This window comes from Vulpes lagopus, chromosome 6 (genome assembly GCF_018345385.1).
Source record: "Vulpes lagopus strain Blue_001 chromosome 6, ASM1834538v1, whole genome shotgun sequence".
Taxonomy (NCBI): domain Eukaryota; kingdom Metazoa; phylum Chordata; class Mammalia; order Carnivora; family Canidae; genus Vulpes; species Vulpes lagopus.
Genome location: NC_054829.1, coordinates 26597457 through 26614597, shown reverse-complemented (window position 1 = coordinate 26614597; position 17141 = coordinate 26597457). Strand labels below are relative to the sequence as shown.

Here is a 17141-nt window from a genome sequence, read left to right as displayed (position 1 = left end):
TCTAGTAAAATTTGGAGCTCTGACCTATAATTAGTATATAACTTTTCTAGGATATGGGAAAATATGCTCAATCATCTAATGTGATGTCAATTTTCTTTAACCTTTTGTGTAAATGGTGCACATTAAAAAGCCAGGACTAGTGTTAAATAGATTTTTCTTTATAAACATAATGACAAAGAGATTGTACAATACCAATAAAAAACAATGTGACTACCAGGTCCACTGCTGTCTATCTTGGAGCAGGAGAAGGCTCATCCTAGAAATGATTACCTTTCCTTCCAGGGGAAGAGAACATGACCCTGGAAAAAATTTCTGAGTATTTATCCGGCTAGAGATCCAGGTTGTCCGATCCAAATGGTCCCATCATAATCCTTTTCTCCCGGGCACTGCGTAGATCTTTCACACATGATGATTGACTTCTGCTTCTTGTGTTTAGGTTGAGGACTGGACTCTGTGACCAGGGATTTGGTGTGTGGGGCCTCACAGGCTGCAGAGAAATATTAACACATGAATGCCTATGCCAAACGTGTGGTCTCATGTAAAGGGTAGACTCAAAGAGAAAGTTTCTTCAGCCACGGTTTATCAAAATACCTCTATGAACTACTATAATAAATAAGAAAATAGAATTCAAGACCTGTCTTCCCCTTGACCCCAGTCAGAAGCCTATTGTGGCAAATATGCCTGAATTTCCCACCCAAGAAGGCTTGGGCATCTGCGTGATAATCTTTGCAGTTAGCCTGCATTTTCTTATGTCTTTACTATTATGCAAAAGTAGCATAGAGTGATGGGACGCTCTTGTAGCTATGACTAAAGAGATCTATTCCTAGGATGTGCTGAGGAGGTGGGTTCATTCAGGGTGAACAGTCGTTGGGGATGTAGCACTGCTCTATTTCAACCCCGAAAACCAATGTAGTAATGGCCAGGGTGGGGCTTATACCTAGGGTACAACATCCTCAGGAGTCTAGGTAGTTCTAATATCAATCAAGGTTTCTGCATTACTCCATGGACTACTAAGAGGGATGTCCTCTGTGGAGAAAAAAGCCCCTCACACACTGTTGGTAGAAATATAAATTGGTACAGCCACTGTGGAAAACAGTATGGAGTATTCTCAAAAAGTTAAAAATAGAATTACCATGTGATCCAATAATTCCGCTACTGGATATTTACCCAAAGAAAACAAAAACACTAATTTGAAAAGATACATACATCCTTATGTTTTTTGCAGCATTACTTACAATAAGCAAGATACAGAAACATCCTAAGCATATATCCATAGACAAATGGGTAAGGAAGATGTGAGATACACCCCACACACACACATGAATATTACACAGCCATAAAAAAGTATGAAACTGTACCATTGTCAACAACATGGATGCATCTAGAGGCTGTTATGTTAAATGAAATAAGTCAGACTGAGAAACACAAATACCCTATGATTTCACTCATATGTGGAATCTGGTTTTTTTTAAGATTTTATTTATTTATTCATAAGAGACACAGAGAGAGAGAGAGAGAGAGAGGCAGAGACACAGGCAGAGGGAGAAGCAGGCTCCATGCAGGAAGCCCAATGTGGGACTCCAACTGGGGTCTCTAAATCAGGCCCTGGGCTGAAGGCGGTGCTAAACCGCTGAGCCACCCTCAGCCACCCTCAGGCTGCCCTCATATGTGGAACCTTAAAAAGGAAAAAAAAAAAAAAAAAAATGAGGAGGCACCACCTGGTGCCTCAGTCAGCAGAGTGAGTGATTCTTTATCTTGAGGTTGTGAGTTTACTTAAAAAATAAAAATAAAAAATTTAAAAATGAGTAAACAAAACAAAACAATATTTAAAAAATGAATAAACAAAAAGCAGAATCAGACATATAAATAAAGAGAACAACTGCTGGTTGACAGAGGGCAAGGGGGTTGGGGGGATGGGCAAAATAGGTGAATGGCAGTGGCAGATACAGGCATCTCTTTTCATTCCCAGCTCCATCCCACACTGAGAGGACCTTACACATACACATGTGGAGAAGTTTGCAAAGCCTACATTATATATGATTTCAGTTATGTGACATTTCGGAAAAAGCAAACCATAAAGATAATTAAAAGATTTGTGACTGCTAGGTATTTGTGTGGAGAGGGAAAGATAGAATAAGTAAAACACAGGAGATTTTTAGTGTGGTTAAACTATTCTGTATGATACCGAAATGATGGATACATGGGACATGGCATTACACATTTGTCAAAACCCATAGAACTATATAGCACAGGGTGATCCTTAATGTATTCAGCTATTAAAAAAAATCATTTAGGAGATCGGGGATACCAGGAAGGATGAGACTATGACAAGATAACTGGAACCTCAATATAAATACATATTTTTGTTATAGGTGATGTGATGATGATGAAAAATATTTTCAAGCATAAACATACAGTATATTAGAATAAAATTCTTTGTGGAAGTTATTTCAAAATGGAAATGGAAATTTGTGTCAAAATGATAAACCATTTCAATTTTAAAGAAGAGCTTTATTCATTTTATTTTAGTGGATGATGGTGGGCATCAAACTATTATGGTATGTAGATTCAATTGGATGCATTTAAAAGAGTGATGTAACATTTTAAAGAGTGATGTTTAGTTATAGTTTAAAATAGCAATATGTAGGGTGCCTGGGTGGCTCAGTTGGTTATGTGTCTGCCATCAGCTCAGGTCATGATCTCAGGGTCCTAGGATCAAGTCCCAAGTCCTGCTCTCTGCTCAACAGGGAGTCTGATCCACATTCTCTCTCTCTCCCTCTGCCTCTCCCCTGTTCATGCACATTCTCTCAGATAAATAAGTAAAATCTTTTCAAAAAATAATAAAATAGTAATGTGTAAATGCTGGAATAAATTAGATCCTTTTCATCTATTTAAACTTAAAACAAAAACACTTTTTATTTATTTATTTATTTTTAAAGATTTTATTTATTTATTCATGACAGATACACAGAGAGAGAGAGGCAGAGACACAGGCAGAGGGAGAATCAGGCTCCATGCAGGGAGCCCGATGTGGGACTCGATCCAGGGTCTCCAGGATCAAACCCCAGGCTGAAGGCAGCGCTAAACTGTTGAGCCACCAGGGCTGCCCCGAAAACACTTTTTTAAAAGATTTTTTAATTTATATTTTTCCCCTCTCCCCCAAGATTTTTAAAGAATTTTCAAGTAATCTCTACACCCAACATGGGGTTTGAACTCATGTGCTAAACTGCTGAGCCACCAGGGCTGCCCCGAAAACACTTTTTTATTTTTTATTTTTTTATTATTTTTTTTTCCGAAAACACTTTTTTAAAAGATTTTTTAATTTATATTTTTCCCCTCTCCCCCCAGATTTTTAAAAAAAAATTTAAGTAATCTCTACACCCAACATGGGGTTTGAACTCATGACCCCAATATGAAGAGTCACATGTTCTACCAACTGAGCCAGCCAGGTGTCCCAGAGTGAAAATACTTCGGATGTCAACTTCAAAAGGCAAAGAGGTGATACAGCTCTTCACAATTCTTTTAGTGGGTATATGAACAGGAGAGTTGGAAGTTCAACATTCTTTTTTTTTTTTTTTAATATTTATATATTTATGAGAGACACAGACTGAGAGAGAGAGTCAGAGACATAGGCAGAGGGAGAAGCAGGCTCCTCACAGGGATCCAGTTGTGGGACTCAATTCCGGGTCCCGGGATCATGACCTGAGCCTAAGGCAGGCGCCCAACCGCTGAGCCACCCAGGCTCCCAGAAGTTCAACATCCTAGATAGCATCTTTCACGACTTACATCAGGATTTGGCAGACTTTTTCTGTAAAGGACCAGTTAGTAAATATCTTAGGTTTTGGGGGTCAGTTTGTCTCAAAAGTACTCCATTACGCTGTTGCAGCATAAAAGTAGCCACAGACACTTTGTAATGAATGAGTGTGGCTGTGTTCCAATATAGGTCTACTTGTGGGCACTGCAATTAAAATTTTATATATATTTTATGTCACAGACTATTATTCTCCTTCTGATTTTTTCAACCATTTGAAAATATAAAAATCATTCCTAGTCTACTGAGTGTATAAAAACAGGAGAGAGGGGGCAGCCCGGGTGGCTCTGCGGTTTAGCACCGCCTTCAGCCCAGGGCGTGATCCTGGAGACCCAGGATGGAGTCCCACATCAGGCTCCTTGCATGGAGCCTGCTCCTCCCTCTGCCTGTGTCTCTGCCTCTCTCTCTCTTTCTCTCTGTCTCTCATGAATAAATAAATAAAATCTTAAAAAAAAACAAAAAACAAAAAACAGGAGACAGGCTGGCTTTGGTTGGAAGGATACAATTTGTTGACCCCCGATTTACAGTAATTTGGAAAATTAGTCTTACAAATTAGAAACTCAGCAGTCTCAAAGTTAGATTGTAATCTGTCTCATGTTTGCCAAAGCAAAGGCCTAGTCATTGAGGCCTTAAGCAAAATAAATCAGTAATATATAAAGTAAAATGTGAAAGTTCTATTGCCAATAATCCCATTCCCAGAGACAACTTCTGCCTTCAGTTTGGTATATATCTTTCCAGATATTCAGCTGTGCAGATACATGTGCACATAATATATATGGTTTTAAAGAAACTAGGGCGCCTGACTGGCTCAGTCTGCAGAGCATGTGACTCTTGATTTTGGGGATTGAAAATACAAGCCCATGTTGGGTGTAGAGATTACTTAAAAATAAAAAAAATTTCAATACATAAACCATATTTAAATGTATATAGTTGTGGGTTTTTTTAAGATTATTTATTTATTTACTTATTTATTTGAGAGAATGAGAAAGAGAGAGAGTGTACACATGAGCAGGGGGAAGGATTAGAGGAGAGGGAGAAGCAGACTTTCTGCTGACAAGGGAGCCTGATGTGGATCTCGATCCCAGAACCCTGGGATCATGACCTGAGCCAAAGGCAGATGCTTAACCAACTGAGCCACCCAGGCATCCCTAAATATTTTATTTATAAGTAATCTTTTCACCCAACATGGGGCTCAAACTTAAAACTCCAAGATCAAGAGTTGCATATTCTACCAACTGAGCCAGCCAGGGGCATATGGGTGAATATTTTAAAGAATAGATTCCCAAAAGTACAATTACTTGGTTTAAAGACATTCACATTTTTATATTGATGAAGTCATCCAAAAGTTTATACTAGGGTTTCTCAATCTTGGTACTATTGACATTTGGGCTGAATAATTCTTTGTTGTAGGGCTGTACTGTACACTGTAGAACATTTGTTAGCATCTCTGGCGTCTACCAGTTATATGCCAGTAGAAACTCCTTTGTTGTAACAACCACAAAAATGTCTCTACACAACACCAAATGTCCCGTAGGGGCAAAATCACTGGGTTGAGAACCACTGCCCTGGACATTTTTACTTTCCTTTTATTTCACTTTTATTTCACTTTTTCCTATTCCCCTTTCAACAAGGAATCTGATTCAGTGTATATCACCTGTGGGATAATAGAAAAAATATCTATTGATTTCCCCACACACACACACCCATTCCTGGCATAGAACTACTGAAAACCTCATAATCTCCTAATAATAATAACACTAAGAGCATCTCTTGTTTTAATATTTGTCTTTGGCCCCTTCCCTGACACAGGGCTCTTAAAACTTTTGTAAATTCTTAAGTGATAAGAGCACCTGGAGCATCTTTTGGTCTATTGAGGTAATCCTAGGCAGGTTTCTGGGTTGCGACTGGTCACCAGAAAGACCAAGCCATGATTAGAAGCTTGGAATTTTGCAGTCCACTTCTCATCCTTTACAGAGGGGAGAGGGGCTAGGAACCCAGTTATTAAGTAATCATGTCTGTAAGAGGAAGCCTCCATAAAAATCCCAATAGTATGGAGCTCGGAGGGTTTCTGGTTGGTGAACGTATCCACACTAAGAGTGTGACACATACCCCAACTCCACAGGAACAGAAGCTCCTGCTGTCAGGACCCTCCCAGACCTCCCCATGTAGCTCTTGGTCTGGTTGTTCATCTGTCTCCTTTATCATATCCTTTTTTTTTAATGTTAAAGATTTTATTTATTCATTTGACAGAGAGAGAGGGAGCGTACACACAAGCAGGGTGAGGGATGGGAGACGAAAGAAGCAGGCTCTCTGAGGAACAGGGAGCTTGATGTGGGGCTTGATCCCAGGGCCCCGGGATCATGACCCAGGCCAAAGGCAGATGCTCAAAAACCAACTGAGCCACCCAGGTGCCCTCCTTTATCATATCCTTAATACACTAGACAATGTAAATATTTCTGAGTTTTGTGAGCCACTCCAAGAAATTATTTGAACCCAAGGAGGGGTTGTGGAAACCTCATAACCCCCTTTAATTTGTAGTCAAATTGGACAGAAGTTGAGGGTAACCTGGGGACCTACTAATTGCAATTGGCATCTGAAGTAGGGTGGGAACAGTCTTGGGGTTGAGCCCTTAACCTATGGAATTAGATGCTATTTTCAGGTAGATAGTGTTAGAATTAGTTAAATTCACCACCCCCAGCTGGTGTTGCAGAGAATTGCTTGTTGTGGCAAAAAACCCTCATGTAGCTGGTGACCAGAAATGTCAGAAGTGAAGTGTTGTGAGTGTTCTGTATGTGAAGAGTAAAGGAGACACATAAGAAAGACACAGGAGATGGGCAGCCCTGGTGGCTCAGCAGTTTAGTGCCGTCTTCGGCCTGGGGTATGATCCTGGAGACCTCGGATCGAGTCCCATGTCAGGTTCCCTGCATGGAGCTTGCTTCTCCCTCTACTTGGGTCTCTGCCTCTCTCTTTGTGTGTGTCTGTCATGAATAAATAAATAAAATCTTTATATATATATTAAAAAAAAAGACACGGGAGGAGGAAAGAACTGGGTTTTTCCTTATACAACAAAGGGGCAAAACTGTTTGGATTGGAGATCTCGAAAAATAAGACGAGTTTGGGAAAGTTAAGTTTGTTGTTTAGAAAACACTGTGTTTTTAATTGCACAAGTGATTTGTCAAAACATTCCAGCTGGTCTTAAGGGTTAACGTGCTTCAAATTTACATGCTCCTTGCTTGCTGACTTAAGGCCCTTCATCTGTAACTGAACTAATTTACTTTTTTTGAGATTTGTAGGCCACTGGCCTTGGAGAATAAAGGACCACAATGTTCCCAGGCCACCACAGAGGCCAGCAAATATGACGTCCCTTTAGCTTTCTAATTAGCCCAGCAATCTTTTAGCAAAAGGTTTTTCTTCTTTAAGGTCACACAAATGACTTTACTGATTTCCCTTTATGAATCTGTAGAATTTGCCCACTTTTGCAGAAAGAACTGAGTCCTTACTCTTGCACAACTCCTGGTTACCAACGAACCAAACTACTTCTTCCTCATTTTTTTTTTTAAGATTTATTTATTTGAGGCAGGGGAGGGGCAGAGAGTGAGAGTGAGAGCAAGAGAGAGAGAGAGAAAGAAAGAGAAGCTCAAGCAGACTCTCCACTGAGCATGAAGCCTGATGCAAGGCTCCATCTTACAATCCTGAGATCAAGGCTCCATCTTACAATCCTGAGATCATGCCCTGAGTCAAAATGAAGAATCGGACACTTAACCTACTGAGCCACCCAGGCACCTGGGAATCAGAACTTCTTGCATAACCTCTGAGTACCACAATAACCCTGTACCTGGCATCATCATGTCTGCTCATAATTAAGAAATGCCACAGACCACTGCACTCCCTTAACTGATTAAACCCCTTTGAAAATCTTGGGCCAGGATATCCCTGGGTGGCTCAGTGGTTTAGTGCCGCCTTGGGCCCAGGGTGTGACCGGGGAGACCGGAGATCGAGTCCCTTTGTCGGGCTCCCTGCATGGAGCCTGCTTCTCCCTCTGCCTGTGTCTCTGCCTCTCTCTCTCTGTGTCTCTCATTAATAAATAAATAAAATCTTAAAAAAAAAAAATCTTGGGCCAGGCAGAAGCCTGGGAATTGACTTATTCAGGTGGTTGGCCTCTTGAATAAAGCTCATATTCCTCTCCAGAAAACTCATCTCTTGAGTATTGGTCTTTTGAGTGATGGGCAGCCAAACTTAGGTGTCAGTAACAATATATGTTTTGCATAGAAAACCCAGAACAGGGATCCCTGGGTGGTGCAGCGGTTTAGCGCCTGCCTTTGGCCCAGGGCGCGATCCTGGATACCCCAGATCGAGTCCCACGTCCGGCTCCCGGTGCATGGAGCCTGCTTCTCCCTCAGCCTGTGTCTCTGCCTCTCTCTCTGTGTGTGACTATCATAAATAAAAAAAATAAATAAATAAAAACCACAGAACATGCTAAGAAAAAAGTAAAAATCACCTGAATCACACCATACAAAAGATAGAGGTTAAATATTGTGGCATAAAGACTTGCTAACTTTCTTTAGTAGTATATATTCTTAGAAACAATAGGCCTCAAAGGTGTCAGTTTTGCTAAACCTCACCAAGCCTCGACACCTAATCTAATTGCACTTCTAGTCTCTCTGAGCAGAATTTTAAACCAATTTGTCTGGAATTCCCAGATCTGCATCAATGAGGTAATATGCATGATAAGACCCCCTGCCTTCATCTAAGGGAAGGTAACTTTACCTGAAATAATCCACTTTTCATTGTTCCACCCTCTTTCTGCCTATAAGAAACCTGCCAGCAAAAAAAAAAAAAAAAAAGAAAGAAAGAAAGAAACCTGCCATTTTGGGGATGCCTGGGTGGCTCAGCAGTTCTGTGCCTGCCTTTGGCCCAGGTTGTGATCTTGGAATCCCAGGATTGAGTCCCACATCGAGCTCCCTGCAGGGAGCCTGCTCCTCCCTCTGCCTGTGTGTCTCTGCCTCTCTCTCTGTCTCTCATGAATAAATAAATAAAATCTTAAAAAAAAAAAAAAAAAAGAAACTTGCCATTTTGTATAACTTGGAGTTCCTTGCTACTTGCTAGATAGGATGCTGCCTTATTCAGAAATTGTTGAATAAAGCAAATTAGATATTCAAATGTATTCAAGTTTTGTTTTTTAACAGTATGGATATATGGATAAATAGGTAGGTATACATATACACAGTATACCTGCATAAATGTCCCCCAAATGGGATCCTACTGCAATACTTATTTCGTCTGTTTTTTTCCCACCTAAAGATACATTAAGAATATCACTCCATGTCATTCAATTGTATTTCTGAAGATGGTTATTGATATCTGCTCTTATAGTGAGAACTAAGTAGCAGCACAGGAAAAGTGATGAAATTTAAAATAAGTCAGCCTCCAAAAGATGCCTCGCAGTTACAAGGGAATCTAGAAGACAGCAACAATGTTCTTTATTTGAGGAAATCACAAAATGTTTTAAAAAGAAAAAGATGAGGTCACAGGAAGGACTGGGAGGAGATGTTTGTACAGGATGTGGAAAAGATAAATTTACAGCCCTCTTCAAGCTGAGTTTTTACCCCAGCTTTGTGAGCCGAGAAGCACAGTGCATCCCCCTGGTTCACTGTAGGGTAAGTCCCCAAGCCTATTGAAAACCACTCTCCCTGAAAAGGCAGTTTAAGCTCCCAGTGACAAACCAGACCTGCCCTCTTCAACACTGCCCCAGGGGATCTGGTATTATGGCCTTGCCAGCACACACAGCCTGTGTGTCAGTTAGGAAGAGGGCTCCCCCCTGCTGTTACTTCCAGACACTGCAGCCCTAAACTAGGGCACAGATTATGGGAGAATATCGTTTGTTCTCACCTCATACTTCCACACTTCCCCCCGAACCCCCCAAGCTCATACTTTAACTCTTGGTCTGGTAACCAGCAGTGTAAGAGCAGTTCCTTACACAATGGCCTTGTCTGATATGGTGCTGGCTGATTTACTTAAACTTTTATAGAGCATGTGCAAAAATAATTTTAATCTCCCCATTCCATCTGTCACCTTGTCCAATTCAAGAACTTCCTGTCTCACCCCACTCCAAGTTCCTCCAAACTGGGCCAGGGCACACAAATTGTCTTACAGGGCTTTGCTCCATACTAATAAATTATTATTCCTATAGCTGCCATTTTTTAAAAGATTTTATTTACTTATTCATGAGAGACACAGAGAGGCAGAGACATAGGCAGAGGGAGAAGCAAGCTCCCTGTGGGGAGCTGATGAGGGACTCAATCCCAGTACTTTGGGATCATGACCTGAGCCAAAGGCAGATGCTCAACCATTGAGCCATCCAGGAGTCCCTATAGCTACCATTTTTTAAGTGTTTAGCGCTATACTAGACCCTGTGCTAAGTGCCTTATAAGCATTATTTTACCCTCACAACTCAATGAAGAAGTAGTTTCAATTATTATTCCCATTTTACAGATGAGATTACTGAGACCTGAGAGAGGAACTTGACTCAGCTAATGCCACAGATAATGAGTAAGAAGGAATCAATTTTGTGGGTCAGCTTCCCACAAACATTTCCTGTGCACCCTCTGTGTGAAAGGCAGTATACTAAACTCAAGAGAAAAAGGAAGTCGTTTCCTTGAAATCCCACCATCCTGGAAAGTTTACAGTTTAGGAAGGAAAATAACCAGTACATGATATACAAATACAAATACAAGACCCTTTCCTGTGAAAGGGTCAAAGTTCTTGTGATTAGAGAGATGGGAGAGACTGGGGAAGAGATGAAATGTGAAACGGGCTTTAATAAGCATTTCGCAGATGTTTGGAGGACAGCATTTAGAGGAAACAGCATGAGTAAAGGTACAGTGAACATTGGCAAGGAACAGCAAATAGCTGAACTTCTAGAAGTAGAGCTTAGGGGAGTTGTGACTGAGAAAGCTGTAACATTACATGACTTCAGAACCTAGCTAAGGAGCTTGGATTGGTTGATGGAGTGCCACATAGTTTTTGAGGGGCAATGGCAAGTCTGGGGCTACAACTTGAGAAAATTAATGTTGTTGCTACTTGTGTTATTAACTGGCACAGGGAGAGATCAAAGTTAGAGAGCAGTTGGGAGACTACAATAGACCAAGATTTCTTGGTCTCAGCATGAGTGACATTTTGGGTCAGATAGTTGGCGGGGGGGGGGGGGGGGGGGGGCGGGGGGGGCAGGCAGGGTGTCCCAACACTGTGTTTAACAGCATCTCTGGCCTCTACCCAGTGCATATTATAACATTCCACCCCCACCCCGTGTTTCCTGGGAGGCAAAATTGCCCAGTTGAGGATCATTGTAATAGACCATATTACAGTCAGAAATTTTATTTTATTTATTTTTTAAAGATTTTATTTATTTATGACACACACACACACACAGAGGCAGAGGGAGAAGCAGGCTCCATGCAGGAATCCTGACGTGGGACTCGATCCTGGGACTCCAGGATCACGCCCTGGGCTGAAGGTGGCACTAAACCGCTGAGCCACCCAGTCAGAAATTTTAAAGGGGGAATGTGACACGAGGGCAGGGGTAAAACCTAAAAGCTACGGCAAGTTTTTTTTTTTTTTTTTAAGATTTCATTTATTTAATAAGAGAGTGAGAGAGCAAGCAGGGGGAGAGGGAGGAGGAGAGCCAGACATGGAGCTTGACATAGAGCTTGAGCAGAAATCAGATATGAAACCAACTGAGCCACCCAGGCACCCCAGCTTTGGCAAGTGTTTGGATAGAAGTGTGACTGAAGAAGATTGAAGGATCAAACAGAACCACTGAAAAGGCCCTAGAAGCCATGTAGTCTAACCTACTAATTGCTTGCAACACTGTAAACTCTTCAGAAAGACAATTTGGCAACCTCCCCCTTTTATTTTTTAAAGATTTTATTTATTTATTCATGAGAGACAGAGAGAGAGGGGCAGAGACATAGGGAGAGGGAGAAGCAGCTTCCCTGCAGGGCACCCGATGGCAGATTCAATCCTAGGACCCTGGGATCACAACCTGAGCCTAAGGCAGACGCTCAACCACTGAACCACCCAGGCGTCCCTTAGCAAATCTACCCCCCTTTTTAAAAAGACTTATTTATGATTTTTTAAAGATTTTATTTATTTATTGTTATTATTTCTTTTTACAGATTTTATTTCCTTGGCAAATCCTTTTTCCTTTTGAAAGGAGTTTGGTAAAACCTATTAACAATCACAAACACTATCTTGCCCTTATACCCAGCAATTCTATTCCTGGAAATTTATCTCAAATCATTCAGATGTACATGTAATCTTTATGTACAAAGCAACAACGTTTACATGGAATAGTGACTGCTCTATTGTCAACAATTACACCTTTATGTCTACCACATTTAATAGTGCCTGTTAAATGAGAGCCTCAGATCTAAGAGGTCAGCTTAAGATTCAGAGAAGGTGTGATCCAAGATTCTGAGAGAAGTCATTGCTAATGAAACAAAATCCCAGATGGTAGCTCTGCTGCCGCCACCACTGCCACTGCTACCGCCGCCGCCGCCGCCACTGCCACCCGCGCTGCAACCATGCCACCCTACACCATCATCTACTTCCCTGTTCGAGGGCGCTGCGAGGCCATGCGCATGCTGCTGGCTGACCAGGGCCAGAGCTGGAAGGAGGAGGTGGTGACCATGGAGACCTGGATGAAGGGCTCACTCAAGGCCTCCTGTCTTTACGGGCAGCTCCCCAAGTTCCAGGACGGAGACCTCACCCTGTACCAGTCCAATGCCATCCTGCAACACCTGGGCCACTCCCTTGGGCTCTACGGGAAGGACCAGCAGGAGGCGGCCTTGCTGGATGTAGTGCACGATGGTGTGGAGGATCTCCGCTGCAAATACGCCCTCCTCATCTACACTAACTATGAGGCAGGAAAGGAGGAGCATGTGAAGGCACTACCAGGTTACCTGAAGCCTTTTGAAACGCTGTTGTCCCAGAATGAGGGGGGCCAGGGCTTCATCGTGGGCAACCAGATCTCCTTCGCGGACTACAACCTGCTGGACTTGCTGCTGATTCACCAGGTCCTGGCCCCCAGCTGCCTGGACTCCTTCCCCCTGCTCTCGTCCTATGTGGCACGCCTCAGCGCAAGACCCAAGGTCAAGCCATTCCTGTCGTCCCCCGAGCACGTGAACCGCCCCATCAATGGCAACGGGAAGCAGTGAGAGCTTGTGGAACCCTGGGCGGGAAGCTGGGGGGCTGCCTGACTTCCTTTCTCCCTGACCAATAAAATTTTCAAGTGAGAAAAAAAAAAAAATCCCAGATGGGGTTGAAAGGACAGATGTCAAGAATAAAAGTAGAAAAGCTCTTTTTTCCCATATCATAGAGAGGGCAATGACTGAGATTTTTGCTTATCCTTGCATTCTTCTTTTTTTTTTTTTTTTTGCATTCTTCATTTTTTTAAGGTAGTTTCCACCCCGAACGTGGGGCTTGAACTCACAACCCTGAGATCAAGGATTACACGCTCTGCTCTACCTTCTGAGCCAGCCAGACGCCCCTCCCCCATGACTGAAATTTTTGTATTGGTCAAAGGAAGGAAGGAAATTGGGGGGGTCAATTACTGACGTCATCTGCTGAGAAAGAAGACCCGGTGCACCCGAGGTTTGAACTTTGCCTGAGGAATCTCGGTCTTTGCCCAAGAACATTCCTTGAAAATAAGAATTGTGCGTTGTCCCGTGCAAAGTTGCTGGGAAATACGCTGTTCAGAAATGAGGACATCCTAGGGAACACTCCAATAAATACAGATTAAACAAGGAAAGAAGAATTAAATAGCTTTCTTTCTCCCAAAGTCCCCAGCAACTTGGTTTTTAAGGTGCTCCGCAAACGCGGAACCCCTGCAGATCCGCCCTGGACAGACACCGTTACCGCGGAGGGAAGCCGCGCGCCGCCAGCAGGGCGAGAGGGAGGAGCCGGGGTGGGCGTGGCCAAGCCGCAGGCGGCCGGAGGCCGCGCCCCCTTCCCAGAGTGCCCCGCAGCCGCTCCCCGCGAGATCCATTTCTAGCCTGCCCCGCCGGCTTCCACCCCCGGTCCCGCCATGGACGGGCTCCGGGCGAGCGGGGGGCTCTTGAGGCGCGGGCGGTTGAGACGCCGGCGCCAGCCGCAGCCGCACAGCGGGTCGGTCCTCGCCCTGCCCCTGAGGCCCAGGAAGATCCGAAGGCAGCTGAGGAGAAGCGTGGCGTCCCGCATGGCCGCACTGAGGGCCCAGACGCTGCCGAGCGAGGACTCGGAGGACTCGAGGGTGGAGTCGACGGTCGAGGATGCGGGGGACCCGCTGCCTGGTGGGGCGGCGGCCATCCCCGACGCGGCCCGGCGAGAGCCGTACGGCCACCTGGGGCCTGCAGAGCTGCTGGAGGCCTCGCCCGCGGCCCGCTCCCTGCAGACCCCCCGCGCCTTGGTGGAGGCGCAGACGCCGCCCGTGCGCCTGGTGGAGGGCCCGACCCCGCCGGCCCGCCTGGTGGAGGCGCCCGCTCTGTCCGCGCGTCTGGTGCCGGCTTCCGCGCCGCCCGCGCGCCTGCTGGAGGTGCCCGCGGCGCCGCCCCGCGTGGTGGAAGCCTCGGCCCTGCTGTGCAATGCCCAGCACCTGGCGGCCGCCCCGCCGTCCGCGGCCCCCGCCACGCTGTCGGGGCCGCAGGTGGACGGCACGGGCGGGGAGCTGGCCTGGGACTCCCCGCTGCAGCGCGTCCTGGCCGAGCTGAACCGCATCCCCAGCAGCCGGCGGCGGGCAGCGCGCCTCTTCGAGTGGCTCATCTCGCCCATGCCGCCGGACCATTTCTACCGGCGCCTGTGGGAGCGGGAGGCGGTGCTCGTGCGGCGGCAGGACCACGCCTACTATCAGGGGCTTTTCTCCACCGCGGACCTGGACTCGATGCTGCGCCACGAGGAGGTGCAGTTCGGACAGCACTTGGACGCCGCTCGCTACATCAACGGGCGGCGCGAGACCCTGAACCCACCCGGCCGCGCGCTCCCCGCCGCCGCCTGGTCCTTGTACCAGGCCGGCTGCTCCCTGCGCCTTCTCTGTCCGCAGGCTTTTTCGACCACCGTGTGGCAGTTTCTGGCTGTGCTCCAGGAGCAGTTTGGAAGCATGGCGGGCTCCAACATTTACCTCACGCCCCCCAACTCGCAGGGCTTTGCTCCCCACTACGACGACATCGAGGCTTTTGTGCTGCAGCTGGAAGGTCGGAAACTCTGGCGTGTGTACCGACCCCGGGTCCCGACTGAGGAGCTGGCTCTGACATCCAGTCCCAACTTCAGCCAGGACGACCTCGGTGAGCCTGTGCTGCAGACTGTGCTGGAACCTGGAGATTTGCTCTATTTTCCCCGGGGCTTCATTCACCAAGCCGAATGCCAGGATGGTGTGCACTCTCTGCACCTCACCTTATCCACGTACCAGCGCAATACCTGGGGCGACTTCCTGGAGGCCGTACTGCCTCTGGCAGTGCAGGCTGCAATGGAAGAAAACGTGGAGTTCCGAAGGGGTCTCCCCCGAGACTTCATGGATTACATGGGAGCCCAGCATTCGGATTCTAAGGATCCACGAAGAACGGCTTTTATGGAGAAGGTGCGAGTCCTGGTTGCCCGCTTGGGACACTTTGCCCCTGTCGATGCTGTGGCTGACCAGCGAGCCAAAGACTTCATCCACGACTCTCTGCCCCCTGTGTTGACTGATAGGGAGAAGGCACTAAGTGTTTATGGGCTCCCAATTCGCTGGGAGGCTGGAGAACCTGTAAACGTTGGGGCCCAGTTAACCACAGAAACAGAAGTGCACATGCTCCAGGATGGGATAGCTCGGCTGGTGGGTGAGGGAGGCCATTTGTTTCTGTATTATACAGTGGAGAACTCCCGTGTTTATCATCTGGAAGAACCCAAGTGCTTGGAGATATATCCTCAGCAAGCTGATGCCATGGAACTCTTGCTCCGCTCCTACCCAGAGTTTGTGAGAGTAGGGGACTTGCCCTGTGACACAGTGGAGGACCAGCTTTCCTTGGCAACCATGTTATATGACAAGGGGCTGCTGCTCACCAAGATGCCTCTAACCTGAACTAGTTTCTTGTTTGCTGGGTGCAAGACCGTGATTCTCTCTTACCACCATTACCACCTTTTTGGGGAGGGATTGTGGGGGGGGGGGGACTCGTTCTTACCTTGATAAACATTTACCTTTATGACTGGTCACATTTACCTTTATGACTGTTTTAATGTCACAAGTTTCAGACGGTTTTCTAGGAATCACCACTTCATCTAGGTACAAAAGTAAAAGCAGAAGTTGGAGGTGGAAAAAGCAGTTATTTCTTTGATCCCTGATCATTTCAGAGCACCAGCTTCATCATCACCCTCAGGCTTCTGTGTACTGTATAGCACTTGCTGTGTCATTCTGCTTGAGACATTAGAAGTTTTTATTTAGAGTTTGCATCCTTCCTTTGAGTTCTCTTTCCTCAGTTTGGGGGGAGGGTTGGGGTCAGTATCCTGTTTGTTACCGTTTGTATGAATGTTAGAAAAGTTATTAAAGTGCCAAATAATGTTTCTCTTTTTAAAGGCTAGATTATTATGTGACATAGTTTGAAGGAATTTGGGGGGGGGGGGAAGATAGAGAAAATCTGTAATGGTTGAGGTGAAAGGTAACGGGGTGGTTGTAGGATTGGGGCCAAATTTATAACTTTGGGGGTAATTTCTTTTAGTCATGCTACTTGAACCCCAAACAGCACAATCCTATTGGAAAAGTTAAGAGTATATTATGTTTTTGCTCAGTGTTTGGCTTGCATCGGTGGCTGGCATTGCTCCCACAGGGGCAGCATGTCACCTGGTTGTGCCTCTCAGTCAACCAACTTGTAGCAAGCTGGCCAAGAAGGAAGGCTGGTGTGCAAGTTACTTTCCACTCTCGTTTTTTTTCTGGCAGTTGGAGGAATCTTCCCCAAACCTGGAAAGTGAATGTTCTCATGGTTGGTGGAAAAGAGCCTGGTGAACCAGAGAGAGAGCAGTGGACTTGGAACCAGAAGACCTAGGTTTGGGGTGGTGGCTGGTAGGCAGCTGAATGATCTGAGGCTGCTGCTACGCCTGGGCACACAGATTTTGTAAGTATATTTTGGTATAGCTTGATGTCTGCACTTCATTTAGGGTTGTGTCTGGAACTTTAAGATCCTATCACCATAACTGACAGGTGTAGTTATATAAGGTTTAGAAGTTTATGAAGTTTTTTGAAATTGCGAAAGCATGGATGTACATCAAGTGATAGCTCTCTCTCCAGCCCCACTTTCCAGAGGTAACTGCTATTAAAAGTTAAACTTAC

At 45.3% G+C, this 17141-nt stretch overlaps 3 protein-coding genes across 3 annotated transcripts in view; 2 read left to right on the top strand and 1 right to left on the bottom strand.

Annotated features, from left to right (window-relative positions):
* Positions 1 to 277: 277 nt before the first annotated feature.
* Positions 278 to 17141, bottom strand: part of HEATR4 (HEAT repeat containing 4) — a 91098-nt gene continuing 74234 nt past the window's right edge. Inside the window, exons 16-17 of the mRNA XM_041759580.1 lie at positions 16038 to 16096; positions 278 to 487 (exon numbers count right to left, since the gene is read on the bottom strand). Coding sequence (XP_041615514.1) covers positions 329 to 487; positions 16038 to 16096 — 218 coding nt within the window. The 3' untranslated portion in view covers positions 278 to 328. The remainder of the gene's footprint in view (positions 488 to 16037; positions 16097 to 17141) is intronic.
* On the top strand, positions 11991 to 13118 carry LOC121493582 (glutathione S-transferase P-like). The gene has a single exon (XM_041759578.1). The coding sequence runs from the start codon at positions 12394 to 12396 to the stop codon at positions 13024 to 13026; it is 633 nt and encodes a 210-aa protein (XP_041615512.1). The 5' UTR covers positions 11991 to 12393; the 3' UTR covers positions 13027 to 13118.
* On the top strand, positions 13851 to 16378 carry RIOX1 (ribosomal oxygenase 1). The gene has a single exon (XM_041759565.1). It carries the CDS (start codon positions 13896 to 13898, stop codon positions 15897 to 15899), a length of 2004 nt encoding a protein of 667 aa, XP_041615499.1. The 5' UTR covers positions 13851 to 13895; the 3' UTR covers positions 15900 to 16378.